Here is a 14867-nt window from a genome sequence, read left to right on the forward strand (position 1 = left end):
CAACAGTGGATGATAACAGGATTTCAATAAAATAGAGCCAGTGTCCAAATATATGTCATACTTAGACTGTATTGTATTTGAGTGAAATTAAATTGGTCTTAGTTGTCATCATCCATTACTCTGAGAAATAAATATGGTGATCTTTGAGTTTGGTTTAATGACAGTTATCATTAAAACTCTTCTGAAGGTATTCCCACTATTTTTTTACCATCTGGATGAAAGAAATATTCTGTACGGTAAACAATAAAATAAAGAATTTTAACTCATTTTTCAACCCATGATTGCATTTCTTATTCAAGTGGTCAAAAAGTGTGCATGTCCTTGAAAAAGTATCAACAAAATATAGAAAATAGTTAGTTTGAAAGCATAAAGAAATAACATCAATTTGAAAGTTAAAGCTTGATTTTGGTTCATTGTTGCATCATTTTTAGTTTGCAGATATTTTCAACCACAGTGTTAACAGGAGTCTAGAAATACCTCCAGGACTAATAATGCTAAATTGCCTTGTTTTCAAACCACACACCTCCAGTTTGTAGTACTTCTACTGAAAACCTCATGGTGGTTGTATACATATATTTTTTTACTTTTGAGAGCTCCCTACAGAACCACAGAGGACATTGCATATCTGTTTGAGCCGTGCTCCTCCTGTCAAATAAACTGAACTTCATATGTATAATCAGAGGAGTGCCCCTCTAATAAAGCTGCATTTCATCTTTTTTCATTTTTTAATGAAATCGTGTTGCATGAGCGCACAGCACACAACAGCCTTGTTCACTAAATGAATGTCATGGAAACAAGCAGACCAACAACAACAGTGTGGGCTGAGCGGAGTTAAAATAAAGTTGAAATAAAGAGACGGCAAATTAATGAGATCTGTGTAAAAGTGTTCCATCTGGCAGCGGCCCAGCGTAAAACCAGCTCAAGAGCCAAACCCATTTCAGTTTGAAGGTAGACAGAGCCCCAGAGCCCTGCATTGTTTACAATACAATACACACTTTGTATTAGGCATCGCTTGCATCCATGAACATTTAAGGTTAATGGACAGAGCTTATTGCACAAGGTTTAACATACTATGTTGTGGACCAACTACCTTACATTATAACATATAGATAATCTTAATAATATTTCAACTTTACTCCACCTCAAATGCAACTAGAGTAAAAATGCCATCAAATATACTGTATTTAATGGCCTAGCAATCTAAAAAGGCTGCATAATGAGTACTTTTAGGTTTGATTATATGCAACTGAGTGTTTAAGACACCATGATAGGACAACTTCTGCGTCCTTCTGCGTATTCCTCATGTCTTTGGGGGACCATGAACCCAGTTTGGGAAACTCAAACACAGGACAGATGCAATTATGGTTGTTAAAATACCCACAACTTCCCAAGAGCCTGCAGCATACCCCGTCCTCTGCCAACAACAGCACAAACAAGACACAAATAGCACGTTCTCCGTTTGACTTTTACTTTACTGTCTTCACTATCAACAATAAATATCCTGCAACACAATACAGCCTATAGTCACAGACATGCTCGAAATAAAAAATATAAAAGACTTGAACAAAAGTACTCAAAACAGCTTTGGGCTACGCCGAGAAAACAGATCTAATGTTATTGCACATTTCAGTACATGGCCGTGTGTACAATTTGGCAGACCACAAGTGTGTAAATGCAGGACTGAACGTTCTATTCGCTTCGCGACGCCTGTGATCAGTAATGGCCCCGTGTTAAGACTGAGTGATGAAATGAAACACAGGCGAACAGGTCAGAAAAGGTTAAAAATAACATAAGGCAGATTATCTGAACTATCTGAAATAATCCTCTGAGAAGATTCAAGCCAGATAACACAAGTACCAACTAAACAAAGGCTCTGAAATACTGAAATACATATTCGGCTGAACCATTCACCAATAAATCTATTACATGATTTCTCTGGCTAAAGCAGCCTCCTACAGCTACTTTCTAAAAACAATAAAGTATATATGCTCCCATGTAATACAAGGCCTGATGAGAATACAAGTGAATATTGCTTTGGTGCACACAAATCCAACAACAAAACAGTTTAAGGCAATGTATTCGATGGTGGCATACACAGAAACTGTCCACATTGGTTTTCAAATGATTTGTGGCCAATATAGCACAGAGAGATGGTATAAAGATACTGAACAGACAGAGGAAAGTTTAAGAAGCTGTTTCAGAATCCTTTCTCTGCTGAAAATATAAAAAAAAAAAAAAAAATGTTGCTCAAGCAGCCATGTGTAAAGTGAAACTGTTTTTCCATGACTAAATTTACTGTCCACAATTAAGCAGAAATGCATTCCAAAGTTCATCCGAAGCTAATACAAACCTCCAGCAGTGAGAGCCAATTTAAGAAGGCAACCCCAAAAGAGAAAGAGATTTCTATGTCTCCCTAGACGGTGGTTTAGTGCGGAACTGCAGTGGAGGGCTGATAACACGAAGGTTTTGTAGCGAAGAAAGGAACATTTGATGAAGCAATTTGGATTTTGTCCCAGATCTTAGATTGGAAGCAAAATAGGAAGTCATCTTTTTAGTCTTTAAGCACATATGCACGTGACTATTGAAATACATGAACCTATAACTTAAACATCAGTACCAGTGAATTCATAGATGCCACCAATATTGGCTAAACATGCATCGGCTCATGTCAAAAGCTTCTTCACAAGAGCCTGGAGCTGCCTTGGACCAATGATTGAATGCTGGGCTATGTGTAAACTAGAGTAGACTTTCCACTAATAGTAGTGCCGCTTAGTTAGTAAAATAATTCATGTATAATATTGGCAACTTGCCCTGTAAAAGTCTACACACGTGTTTCAAATGAAACAGGAATTGTCCTCTCAGTGGTGGGAGTGTATGCATCAATAGCAGTAGTAGAGCTGAGAGCGCAGCCCCCTGAAGGTGTCATCATCCTGCCCGCTGGCCTGCTCTCCTTCAAACAGCATGGAGTCTGGGAGCACCACGCCCTCTAGTGGATCCGGCTGGCAGAACTCCACTATGAATTCCTCCTCGCAGTCCAGCAGCAGCCTCGACCAGGCGCTCATGTCCAGCTGGCCCGCGGTGCCGCCATATTCCTCCGGCAGGACCGTCCTCGGGATGTTACGGTGCAGAGAGCGCAGGTCTGAGCCGTGGAGGATGTACTGTATGAGAAGACAGCCAAGACGCGTCAGTGACATCTCCTGCCCCAGCTGCAGCTTCATTATTTAAAGTAGCTATAATTAATATTTCATGTAATGGGAGAGGTGTTATTCATAATAATGAACCCTCAAAGAATTAGCACTGTGCAGAAGATTCAAAGCTTCTTTGAGCACAATGTTTTGATTTCAGTTTACTCATTTGGTTTAGTCTTACAGCTTGCATGTTCATACTGACGCATTTAGCAAAGCAGAGGTACCACATGGCATACAGTTACCTCTTAGTAATGAGGCTCATAGCTGGTAAAAAATAAAGGTGCATATGGCCATAGATTATCTTCAGGAGTTCGTGAAGTTTAATCCAGACCTACTTGATTTATTTGCCCGGTGGCCAGACACGTAGCTAAATAAATGCTGTCGTTTCTCTGTATATTCTGATTACAAGTTCGCTATATGAACTTAGAAGGTAATAACATGTCAGTGTTGTGTTTACAGCTAATTTTTTTAAATCAATAAAAACTGTTATTAAATTAACACAAAGCAGTACTTCTCATGAGATTTTTCTTATTTATTTATTTTTTTTAAATGGTCTTTTGTTCTGGATTGAGTTCATTCCTCAGAAACAGAAACTGCTTAGCTTTCCACTTTCACTGATGAAACTAGACCATTATTTTGGAGCACAGGCTTCGGATAAAAGCGAGGCGCACAATTCAAAACGGGCCTTTGTTTGAAACAAAAGAGTCAGAGACGACTCAAGGACAATACTTACCCTCTCTGCCATCTTCTCTTTCAGAAAGGGCTTAATTATAGCAAAGATGCCTTTGAAAATCCGGGGCTCGTTAATTATGTTGACGGCCTTGATTCTGATTGGAAACCCATCCTGGGAATTATAAGAAGACAAACGCATTCAAAACAGTCACAGCTGGTCTTTGTGAAATGATTCACATGTAATGTGCATGTTCATGGAAATATTACACACAACAGGCAGCAGGCGGTGCTCAAGACATTCTGATTTTTGAATAATTACTGCAACTTAATAAACTTTAAGAAAAGAATCTGTAATTTTCTTTTCTCACCTGGAGGATGCTCACAACTTTTTTGGCAAGGAACGGGCCTGGATTGGATGCTTGTGACATGCCGACTCCGGTGTAGTCAGCCAAGATGACGATACCGTTCACCTGTGTTTCCTCTGGCTGGATCAGCTTCTCCAGAGTCAGATAAATGGCCCTCACATTGTCAACAAATGGATAATCATTTGGTTTCCATTTTCCTGTAAACAAAATTGAGTCATTGTGCATTTATGAGCAATGTTTGACCATGAAGGACTGCCAGTCACTGGCTATTAGTCATTTAATATGTTGCAGAGTACTGCATAATGTGTCAGCTAAATGAAAAACAGTTATTAGAAATATGCTGAATCTTTCAGAGAGTATGAAGCTGACACCAACCGGGACGGAGGCAGAGGATGTATCTTCCATTGGGGTCTGGCCGTGGCAGAACTGTGAGAAAGCCCAGGTCCAGGACATGTTTGACCGTGGATGGTTTCAGGTCCTGGAACACCTCTGGCCAAGTCTTACGACCAGCGTGGTAATTGAGCAGCAGCTGAAGGGCTCGATCATAATCAAACTTCCTGGCCCGCAGGAAGCGTAAGAGGAACGCATCATCCAGACGGGTCCTGAGATTGGGTTGTTCCTGCAGAGTCAAGTGTAAAGATAAGAGTTCAGTGTGTCAAAACAAAAGCAACTGAATTTGTCGAGTTCTCTTGAATACGTTTCATCTCTCATCCAAGACTGGCTAAATGATTGGTGAGGAGTTTAGGTTTCTATAGATGATGACGAAAACTAGGAAAACAAAATAGGCCTTTGAGGAAAAAAATTAAACACTGAAAAAAGTGCAGTATTACTGAGGAAAGTTAGAAGAAGTGAAAAGCATCCATTAATTAAAGTTTGGTCATTAGTGAGTCAATCTTGCGATACCATATATTGTTTTTATGGTCAATAAATTGCATCAAACAAGATAATGCCACCGGAAAACGGTGCCCAACTGTTGAGGTTTACTGATGTCCAAAAACTTTTAAAAACAAATCGATGAGCCACGTAGTTGGACATGGTAACATGTTCCTTCGTTATGATGACATGGTCATTTTGGTTTCATTTTACTCAGTCCTACATCCACCAGCTGTCCTGTCATAAATATTTACTAAATGCCAAATCTTTAACAAGTCTCCATCAAATTCACTTTTTCCTCCAGTCTGAGTCACATTTGCTAAACAGTCTTCAGTAGGAAAAAGTCGTCACAGGCTGGAGAAGTCAAAGTAACTACGAAAAAGGTCTAATGCATTCATTTTAATGGGATGCTGTATGTGGGAATTAAAAAAAAAATCATTATGACAATTTTCTTTTACTTCTGTAGACGTACACATTTTGCCATTGTTTTGCAAATCAGCCAGTATGTTCCCTCGCAAATTCATAGATGTGCAAGAATATTTATTCCTTGACATTATGAGGTGATACAGGGACATTAGCTTCACACTTTTGGCACGTTTTTTATTTGAATGGCCTCTACTACTTTAACGCTCTAACATCCCATACACGGGAGATAGTTATTCACGTTTTTTTTATAAATGACATAAAAGCTCACCTTTAGTATCATGTCTCTCAGTGCTTGGACATCCCGGAGACGCCACTCTGGCTTCTCCTGGAGCTCCTCCCGTGCCTTGGCCACCAGTTCAGGGGTCAGGGTACAGGAATACATGGGCGGAGGAGGCCCAGGGAACCAGCTGTGTCCTGCAGCTGCTGATGGGTCCACTGGAGGACTTCTGAGATCGATGGACTCATGCTGATCAGCCATGGACTGACTGGGGAAAATCTGTTCAGTGCGCAATACAGATACAAGATGCAAGAGGCAGGCTGAATAAACACTAAAACTACAGGTGTGGTTCAGAGATGACAGTCAGCTCCTCGGTAACATAGCTTAAGTGGTGAAATAAATATCAAAGTATTGTACTTATAAGCAAAGTAGCGACAAATAGAGGCTCAAATAGAGAACACTCGAGCACAGTACCTTAAAACTAAAACATAAGAAAACGTATATAATTAGTCACATTTCACCACTGCGCAGTTTTACATCATTAATACGTTCATCCATTCATTCATCTTCTGTAACCGCTTGTGAATGGTCGCGGGGGGGGGCTGGAGCCTATCCCAGCTACATCATTAATACATTTTTATCCAAACTGAACAATAGATGTAGGAAATAAAATGTTACCAGATACCATTGAAGACTAGACGCATTTATTATATCAACACAACGCCATAAACACTGTATGTATTTGCTTAGTAATGAGTCAGAGTCTGAGCGAACTCTGCTAACACAACCTGACCCTGAACAGAACCTATGCGACAGAACTAAAGTCAGATTATGACTGAATACTAACCCGAAAATGCGTTTAACATTGAATCTCTTGGACCCACATAAATGGATCTAATTAGTCTCCATTGGTAAATGATAAACGGCTTATAAAAACAGTCACGGCGACTCTAAAATAGCAAAACGACTGTGTCAAAAATCACAACCGACCTGTCAGGAAAATCCTCTTCCGGGTTGAGGAATGGTGCTACTTCATTGGTCCATTTGCAGCACGTGATACGCGGCTGACGCGGCAGAGCCGTGGAGATGTGCGTCTGTTGTTTTGATGGCTATGCTGCCTTCACGGACCATCGGAAACTAGTCACATGAATTTATGGACGTTGTTTTACGTGGCGGTTGTTGCAAGCGTCTCTTTTACATAGAAGATGCCTGTTCAAAAACGATGTGCTCTCAAATAAGTAAAAAGGCAAGTTTTCACAAACACAAAAAGTACATTCCACATGTTCGCACTGCATTTCAAATGTCAGCTTATGTTTTTTTGAGGACACCCGGGATGAATGACACTTCAAAGCGGTAGATGGCAGAATTTGCCTGTTGCTGAGCGTGCCTCCCTGTCGCTGTAAACTACAGGAATAGGTAACTCTCATTTCTGTCAGGTAGGATAAGATAGTCAAGATATTTTGCATTTGTTTTAAATTTAATTAAAAAAAAAAAAAAAATGATCACGATGAATGATGAATGACAGTTTGAGCCAAAAGTTGCATCCCTGGAAAATTTACATAGATTTCAGAATATCTTGCAATCTCTTGCCCTTGAGCTGCATGAGGACTGAGCTTGTTAAAAACTGACAAAATTTGCAATCACATCATGATCTGACAGTTTTATTGAGAGCGTATTGTCGTGTAAGGAACATCTGTGTCTGTCGTTCCCCTTCTCTGTTCTTCAAGTTCTGCATGAATGCTCAGAACAGTGGAGGTTACATGATTATGGGGTGGCAGTCATCACTTATTTGATTTTCAAAGTTTTTTAAAGCTTTCAGGTGTGTTTGGTTTAATTTTCCCCTGCAATAATCCCTTTATACAAATATGCAAAAGAGAACAGATTATGTGTTTGAACAATGGAGTGCTGCTTCTCCTTGATCAGGGTGGAATTGATTTGTTGCAGGTTTCCAACACTTGAATCTTCCGGCAGCTGTTGCTCTCCTCATATATGCTCTTATATTAGTGTGTAATGATTCATAAGTAAATGGGTAGTTTAGATACGCTACTCATCCTCTGAGAATCATCTAACCTTCTTTTGACTGGACTCTTGAAGATTGGAGTCTTGTGTTCTGTAGTAAATTCTGTATCTGTGACAAAGCTGTTATTTCTAAGTGAACAAAACTTGATGAGTTGATCTTCTGACAGCGTGCTCAGTAATGTTCTACCTGATGGTGCTTAGGTTACATTCATTCATTTTCTGGAACCACTTGTCACCTGGAGGGTTGCATGGGGGCTGGAGCCTTTCCCAGCTGTCATTGGACAAGAGCAGAATTTTAATTCTCTATTTATGTTTCTGTATCCTCAAACCTTCTCATTATGTCCACGTTTACATGAAAACATGAGCTTGCTGATCCCACTATATATCTAAATGCGACAAATAGCATAGGTTTTTTTCCACTCGCAGAATATATCTTTGAAGTTGCGTGTTGTCTTGAATCTGTGCTGCCTTTAATGATTTTATGATCAGTTTATCTTCAGTCTGAAGCAATATGCTTCGGTATCAGTGACCAAGTAGCACTGCCACGTTGGACAATTTTTTTCCCCCCATCTATTATTGAGAGGACGTGCAATCTATTTTATTCCTCAGTGAACCCTTCCTATGATCACAGTATAACACATAATCAACAGAAAGCACAATGTAAAAATAGACCTTAAGATTTATTAATCTTCACATTGTAAGGCGAAATATTGCCTGGTTTTGTAAGGCAGTACAGGTTACAAGGCACAGTTTATTCCATCAGTAAAACCATGACAAAGTACTAAACAAAAAATATATATATATTTCAAAAAGCAACACAACATGTTATTGGGAAACTTCACCGTGTCTGTCTGTGACTTGTCACTGTAGCTTGATTATCTCTGCAGACATTTTAAAATGTTAAATTTTAGTCCTGTATATATGTATAGTTGTATAACCGTTTAGTTTTAAAAGAGAGCCCATAATAGCTGAACAATTCAAGGGAAGCTTTTTTTTCTAATTTTGTTTTTTCACTAATAAACATAAAACAAAATAAAAACTGTGGAGCACTAAATATAATGCCTGTTGTAACATTCATAAAATACTGACATGATCGCGTCACCATGTCTAACACAAGCCTTACTGCACACACTGAGGACATGCTAAAGGAAGTGATGTTACCCAGTGATGAACTATACTGTACTGTATATACAAGTGGACTTCTGTCTAAGTGTCAGACTTTTTCTGGCTTTCATCGAGCCGTGGAGCTCAACTGCAGCTGCATATATGTACAAATAGATACCTTAAGAATCTGTAAGGAACATGCTGGAAATTATATTCTATATATTCAGCTTCAATGCTGATAGTGTACAATGTCATATATAATGACTCTGGTTTAGCACAATAAAAAACTGAAGGATTAAGGATTCAGAGGGTTGTTAGATGGCCTCTTGCTTTGTAATGGTGGGCTGAGGGATGGAGGTTGGCTGCTTGGGCACGGTGGCTATGACCCCCTGAGCCATTTTATAATGTTCTGAGCTGGAGGCGGTGGGCGGAGACGGGATCGGGGTTTCAGGAGTGGCTGGAAAGTGGAGCACAGAGAGACAGCAGCAAGTTAGTCAAGGTAGAAACTGCACCGTAAGCAGGAGTATATTTACCATGCTGCTGGATAACATGTCTCGGGGCAACACAATTTTCAGATGAGGAATAAGCACTTTTGTGAAATTTCTCAGAGCATTAAACATGTTAAGAAAGAATAACAGAAGTTTTCTTTGACAAAATAAGCCAGATTAGTTTCTGTGAAGAATTTAGAGGATTATTCTGCCAAGCCTGTTTGTCCTTCCAGCAACGTAACCAGGCAGCACATGGAGCTTGGTGAGAAATATTTTATGGTCGCCCTTTAGTAGAATATGAAGGATTATATGAAGGAACTAAAGATGTGGATGGACGCTGATGTATTTTGTACTTACAGATCTGACCATTATGGATCGGCGTTGGCATGTTGCTGGCCACTATAACATTGCTGCTGAGGTGCTCCTGAACCAGATGAGGGTGCAGAGAGTGAGGTGCATGTGGTGCTTCATTAGCAGAACCTGAGAGACAAAACCCCACAAATACAGAAGTTATGTTCTAGTAAATTTCATTTGTTCATCAAGATAACCAGTGTGAATGGAGCTCACCTCCAAGAAGCATTTCTTGTAGGAGGTTGTCGATCTTGGCCATGCCGAAGAGTTTGACAAACTGGATCTGTTCAATCATTTGCCAGGTGATGCTTTGTAGCGTTGGCAGCAGCAGGAGCAGCTCCCCGAAGCGGCCTCTAGAGTCGTACTGCCTGTCATTGATATAGTCCTCCAGGCTGACCTGGACCTGATATCGCATTCGCTTGATCTTTCCGGGGTCACTCAGACCTTTAGCATCTGTTCACAAACAAAACGTTTTAAAAGAAGAAGCGTGTTAATGAGTTGCATCTTTATTCAGAGTCTCTTCATATACCACTGCTGAACTTTTGGTTTTGAGAAGAAGTCTTAACAACTCACAAGCTGAGTGAGTTGTAGTACCTGGGTCAAAGAAAACTATGGCTTTCAAGCAGGCATATTCATTGTCATCTATCTGAAGCTCCTGGAAGGGAAGCACCAGCTCATCCAAGATTCTCACTGCTACTCTACCCACTTCCAGCTCTGGGCAGTTTCTGGGAATAATGTGGTCATTTCCTGCAGGAGAAGCACATTTTAGGTTTATTCCAGGAGGATGCAGTGCTTTTTTTTTTTTTAAAGAATTCAGTGAGCAGTATTTGCAAAATGAGGGTAGTAACATACTCCTTCGTGTGTCAGCTTTACCTAATAAGAGGATATCTTTGTACAGCATGGACCTCTTTGCAGCACCGAGCAGGAGGTGTTCGCCTGCATGAGCTCGCAGCAGTGCCACCTGAAATAAAGTGAATTAAAAGACAATTAGCTTTGACATATATAATACTGCTTTTAAGTCCTCTCACCTGAAGATCATTGTTTAAATTGACAGAGCCGACAAAACACTGTCTCTCTCACTGCATCAGCAAATCAGTTACCAAGGCCCGGTCTTCACACTGTTAATGATTGTGCACTTTTTTCGTGCCGGGATATAACTTTAAAACCAGCTCATCATATTCTAACTGAGGATTAAAACACATTAACCATTCTGGTTGAAAAGTTTAATGGTTGGAGTGATGAAAAGCTCTGTCATCCTCAGAGATTTATACTTTTTTATACTACACTTTTTTTTGAATAGAGGAAGAGAATGATCAGTGACAGGCCTGTGGCTGTGTGCACGTGCAGCCCACATCATGCTAGACTGGTTGATGAGTGACCAGATTGTCTATACCACTATGTACACTCTGTCTGTGTATGAATCTTACCTGGTCATCCAGGGGCAGGTCACAGAAGGCTGGGATGTACTTGGCCCACTCCACCAGGACCAACAGCTGCTGTTTCATGGACTCACACACGTCGGTGATGGTGGCAATCTTTTTGGTCCTTATGTCGCCGTTCAGTATGGGAGCAGGGGATGTGATCTACACGAGAAAAAGTCACGTGACGCCTTGTTACGGGTGATCAAAAGCAGTCAGATGTGAGTCCCAAATATGGTTTATAGCAGCCTTACCTGTCTCGACAGTACATCTGCCTGGATGAGTGCATTAATGGATGGTAAACTGCTGTCTTCATAGCTGGATCTCCTGGTGCTGATTCGGTCTCTTTCATTCTGTACAGCTAAAAATACATTTAGAATATCATCAGTCGTCCAGCTATATGCAGAACAAAAACACTTTTTATGCATCTAAGTAAAATGCAAGGAAACAATGAAACATGTCCAATTTTCTCCATTCCTTTGTTGCACAAAGTCTGAATCCGGAGTCATTTAAAAAAAAAATACGTCTCCCAAGGTTGTCATGTTTATCAGTATATGGCTATTATTGCTCGGAAATGTTTGCTCAGCATAAGCTGGTCAGAGACTTCAGCGGTCTGAGGAGTGAACATTAACAAAGTAGTTCTCTCCCGGGTATTGCAACACACTTAGACGAGTCGTATCAATCCAGTGGGGACAGCTCGCACTGCGGCAGTGATTTACTGATTCCTTTTGGAAATTAGTACATAAAGATTAAATCTTGAAAGGCGACGAGCCTCCTTACCTTCTTTCTTCATGCCAGCTCTAAAGCATTTCTTCAGTCGGCAGTATCTGCATTGATTTCGCTTGTCTTTGTCCACAATACATTGTCTGTTGAACCTGGAATGTGAGAGAGGAATACTCTTGTTTGTACTGTTAGAGATTCATAGAAGAAACTTGACGAAGGATACAATATAAATAGTATTATTTGACATGTCTTGGTTCTGAGGATGTGTAAGAAAAGTAGATTAATTGAGAAAGTAAAATGATAATCATTAGTCCCACTTTCCCACATGTATTGGGAATCAATTCCACTGGTTAAATGTGCAAGTTTCATTCCTCGGTGACACAAACAGCGGCAGAAAATCAAAAGATTTTCAGTATTTCTCCCTCTTCTCTTAGTGCTTTCCTCACCTGCATGAGTACATGTGGTTTTTGCGGACGCTGCGCCTGAAGAAGCCCTTGCAGCCGTCACAGCTGGAGGCCCCATAGTGTTTGCCAGTCGCTCTGTCTCCACATATGGCACACAAGCTGCCTGCTGCCAGGTGGCCGCTAGCGTTCATGTTGGCGCTTTCAGCCGGTGAGGAGTCTGACACAAGCAGAGAGAAAAAAAAAAAAAAATGTCTCATCAGGTCATCTGGCTTTTAAGTCATTAGTTGTACACGCATACAACAAAGCGACCTGAAACTGGAGGAAGAGGGTTTTTATGACAGCTTAACCAGAAGGCAAACAACAAGCTTTAAGAAATATGTTTAATCACTGGCACACAGGTGTGAACAGCCGGGGCGAACGCGGTGATCAGCTCCATTGACGGCTGATTAAAACCAGTCTTCGTGAGAACCTACGAGGATCTGTTACCTGCCTGAGTAGCTCAGACAGAGTCAACAGAGCATAAGTGATGTAGGTTTGATTACCCCTGAAAAGGCAATCACTGGAGACAGTTTTCTTTCTAGCCACCCTCACAGTCACCAGACCGAGTCGATCAATCACTGAGTGTGTCATGACCCATGTTATTGAAATGCATTCTATTTAAAATGGCAGGCAGACTCATAAAGAGAGAGCTTGATATACATTTATATAATAGAGCGAGACTGTGTAGTGGTGGTGAGGCAGTATTAAAAAGTTCCCTGGCAGACTCTTTTTTTTTTTTTTTTTTTTTTTAATCTCACTGGAAATTTTATAGTCAGGATCACAGCCAGAAGTCATGGGAGACTGCAAATATAAATACGCTGGTGTCAGTGTGAGCACATATTGAAAAACTGAATCCTTATTCTTTGGTTTAGACTCTGTGGGAACAGACCGTTTGTAACAGGAGAAGGGTGATCATGATACTCAAACTACTGCTTCATGGCAGAACGAATATCGATCACCACATCACCATTCAAGCCGAAACATGTTCAGATCCCTTGACCTGAGCGCGCTGAGAGTCGCAGCAGTCTTAAAAGCGAAATCTCTTAATGTTTTACCATCACAGGCTGATAAAAGAAGACCACTGCGCACTCTGATCATCCCTCTGTGAGCAGGAGCAGATGGACAAATGACCCCTTTTTATCACTTCACGCAAGAACTGTCCTCTCCTGACCAAAGTTTTAAATCAGTAAAAGTTTCAAAGTTCAACGCCAGAGCTGCATATATGAGACTCACCTGTGCCCAAGGGGAGCACTTGCATGTTTTCGAACTCCAGCGTGGTGTAGGCTGGGTCCAGAGCCTCGCTGTAGTCTGCCATGTCCATGACTGCCAGTGCTTTGGGCAAACAAATTCTCAACTACTTGACAGTGGAGCAGAAAGACTTGTCCAAGAAGCTAATGTGCCCCCCTCCTCTTTCTCCTTCCTTTCTCACACCCCCGTACACCTCTACTAACCCCCCTCCCTCTTTTTTTGGGCCTAGCTCCGCCCAGTAACAGGACAGCTCCTTAGACCAGTGTGATGGGGACCCATGAGTGTCAGAGTGGAGGACAGTGACTGACAGCAGAGATCGCCTCCTTCTCCTCCTTCCCTCGTGCCGCTAACCAGAGGGGAGGTGGAGTGTCTGCCTGGTTGATGGTTAACCAGCACCTTCAGTGGTGAATCACAGGGTTGTGTTTTTTTTCTTTCAGAAGAGATAGCACAACTTTGATATCTGCTATTCCTGCATGGTTCTCTGTCAGTAATGGATAAACAATTCCTCCACCAGAGCCAAATCACTGCCCCACGACTTTAAACCAGTTCATTTTATGGCCTACACTTTTCTGTTGCATGCCGATATCACATGCACTCCAATTACGCCATCCCTAGTATGTTGTAAAGTAACAAACGAAAGTATAGCTTCAAGTGTTTGCGGGGAGACCCACAGAGGTGGATGTTAGCTACTTTATGCTACTACTCTACTATGTTTCAGAGGGAGAAATCTAACTTGTCTACTTACTACACTACTAAATCTTCTCTCCAAGTCAAACATGTATAATCATTTTCTGTCTCTTTAAATGACATGCTGAAGATACATCAAAACTCTCAAGGCCTGCCGTAGGTTCAAATCTCCATCTAAGCTCCTATATTTAGTTCAAACTGAAAAGCTGTTTGACAGTTGCTTCCTCGGTATTATGTTGTAAAGCTACAGGAAATAAACAACAGTGCAGCCTAGCTTCACGTGTCTGCAGGAAGACCTAGAATAGTAGAAAGTAACTTAGCAGAGTTACTTAAGTAGAAGAACCAAAAATGTCTGCCACTTTTAATGAAATATTGCAGGTCAATCAAAACCTTCAAGGGCTGGTGTAGGTTTAGAAACGTTTTCTATATTCTGTTCACACCAATGAGGAATGTCTGATGTTAACCTCGTCCACATCATGCTATAAAGCAACAGAGACAGGGCTGCTTAGCTTGTGTCTGCAGGGAGAACCACAATAGTCAAAAGTAACACATTTAGCATTGGTACCTTATATACCAGTTCCACAACATTTCAGAAAGAATAATCTAACTTTATATTTGCCTATTTACTCTACAACCCCCTTCTCT

The 14867-nt window shown here is 40.9% G+C and overlaps 2 protein-coding genes across 2 annotated transcripts; both read right to left on the reverse strand.

The window, feature by feature from the left end:
- Positions 1-370: 370 nt before the first annotated feature.
- ttpal (tocopherol (alpha) transfer protein-like) lies at positions 371-6873 on the reverse strand. The gene is made up of 6 exons (XM_084553512.1): positions 6589-6873; positions 5793-6020; positions 4601-4844; positions 4229-4422; positions 3922-4032; positions 371-3158 (listed from the first exon to the last, which is right to left on the reverse strand). Exons 2-6 carry the CDS (start codon positions 6000-6002, stop codon positions 2880-2882), a joined length of 1038 nt encoding a protein of 345 aa, XP_084409638.1. The 5' UTR covers positions 6003-6020; positions 6589-6873; the 3' UTR covers positions 371-2879.
- A 2305-nt stretch (positions 6874-9178) lies between these two features.
- On the reverse strand, positions 9179-13839 carry hnf4a (hepatocyte nuclear factor 4, alpha; the record flags this gene model as incomplete). Its single annotated transcript, XM_084552638.1, has 10 exons — positions 13521-13839; positions 12291-12465; positions 11902-11996; positions 11376-11482; positions 11131-11286; positions 10577-10664; positions 10298-10450; positions 9920-10156; positions 9710-9832; positions 9179-9321 (listed from the first exon to the last, which is right to left on the reverse strand). The coding sequence occupies exons 1-10, from the start codon at positions 13606-13608 to the stop codon at positions 9179-9181; spliced, it is 1365 nt and encodes a 454-aa protein (XP_084408764.1). The 5' UTR covers positions 13609-13839.
- Positions 13840-14867: the final 1028 nt, after the last annotated feature.

The sequence above is a fragment of the Chelon labrosus genome, assembly GCF_963514085.1.
Source record: "Chelon labrosus genome assembly, chromosome: 10".
NCBI classification, from domain to species: Eukaryota; Metazoa; Chordata; class Actinopteri; order Mugiliformes; family Mugilidae; genus Chelon; species Chelon labrosus.

Bases quoted from the DNA above. Each gene is read 5' to 3' on its own strand.
- ttpal (XM_084553512.1), bottom strand. From the start codon at position 6,002: ATGGCTGATCAGCATGAGTCCATCGATCTCAGAAGTCCTCCAGTGGAC. The intron at 4,845-5,792 runs GTGAGCTTTTAT...TTGACTCTGCAG, and splicing joins TGAGAGACATGATACTAAAG to GAACAACCCAATCTCAGGAC. The intron at 3,159-3,921 runs GTAAGTATTGTC...CTTCTCATACAG, and splicing joins AAGAGAAGATGGCAGAGAGG to TACATCCTCCACGGCTCAGA.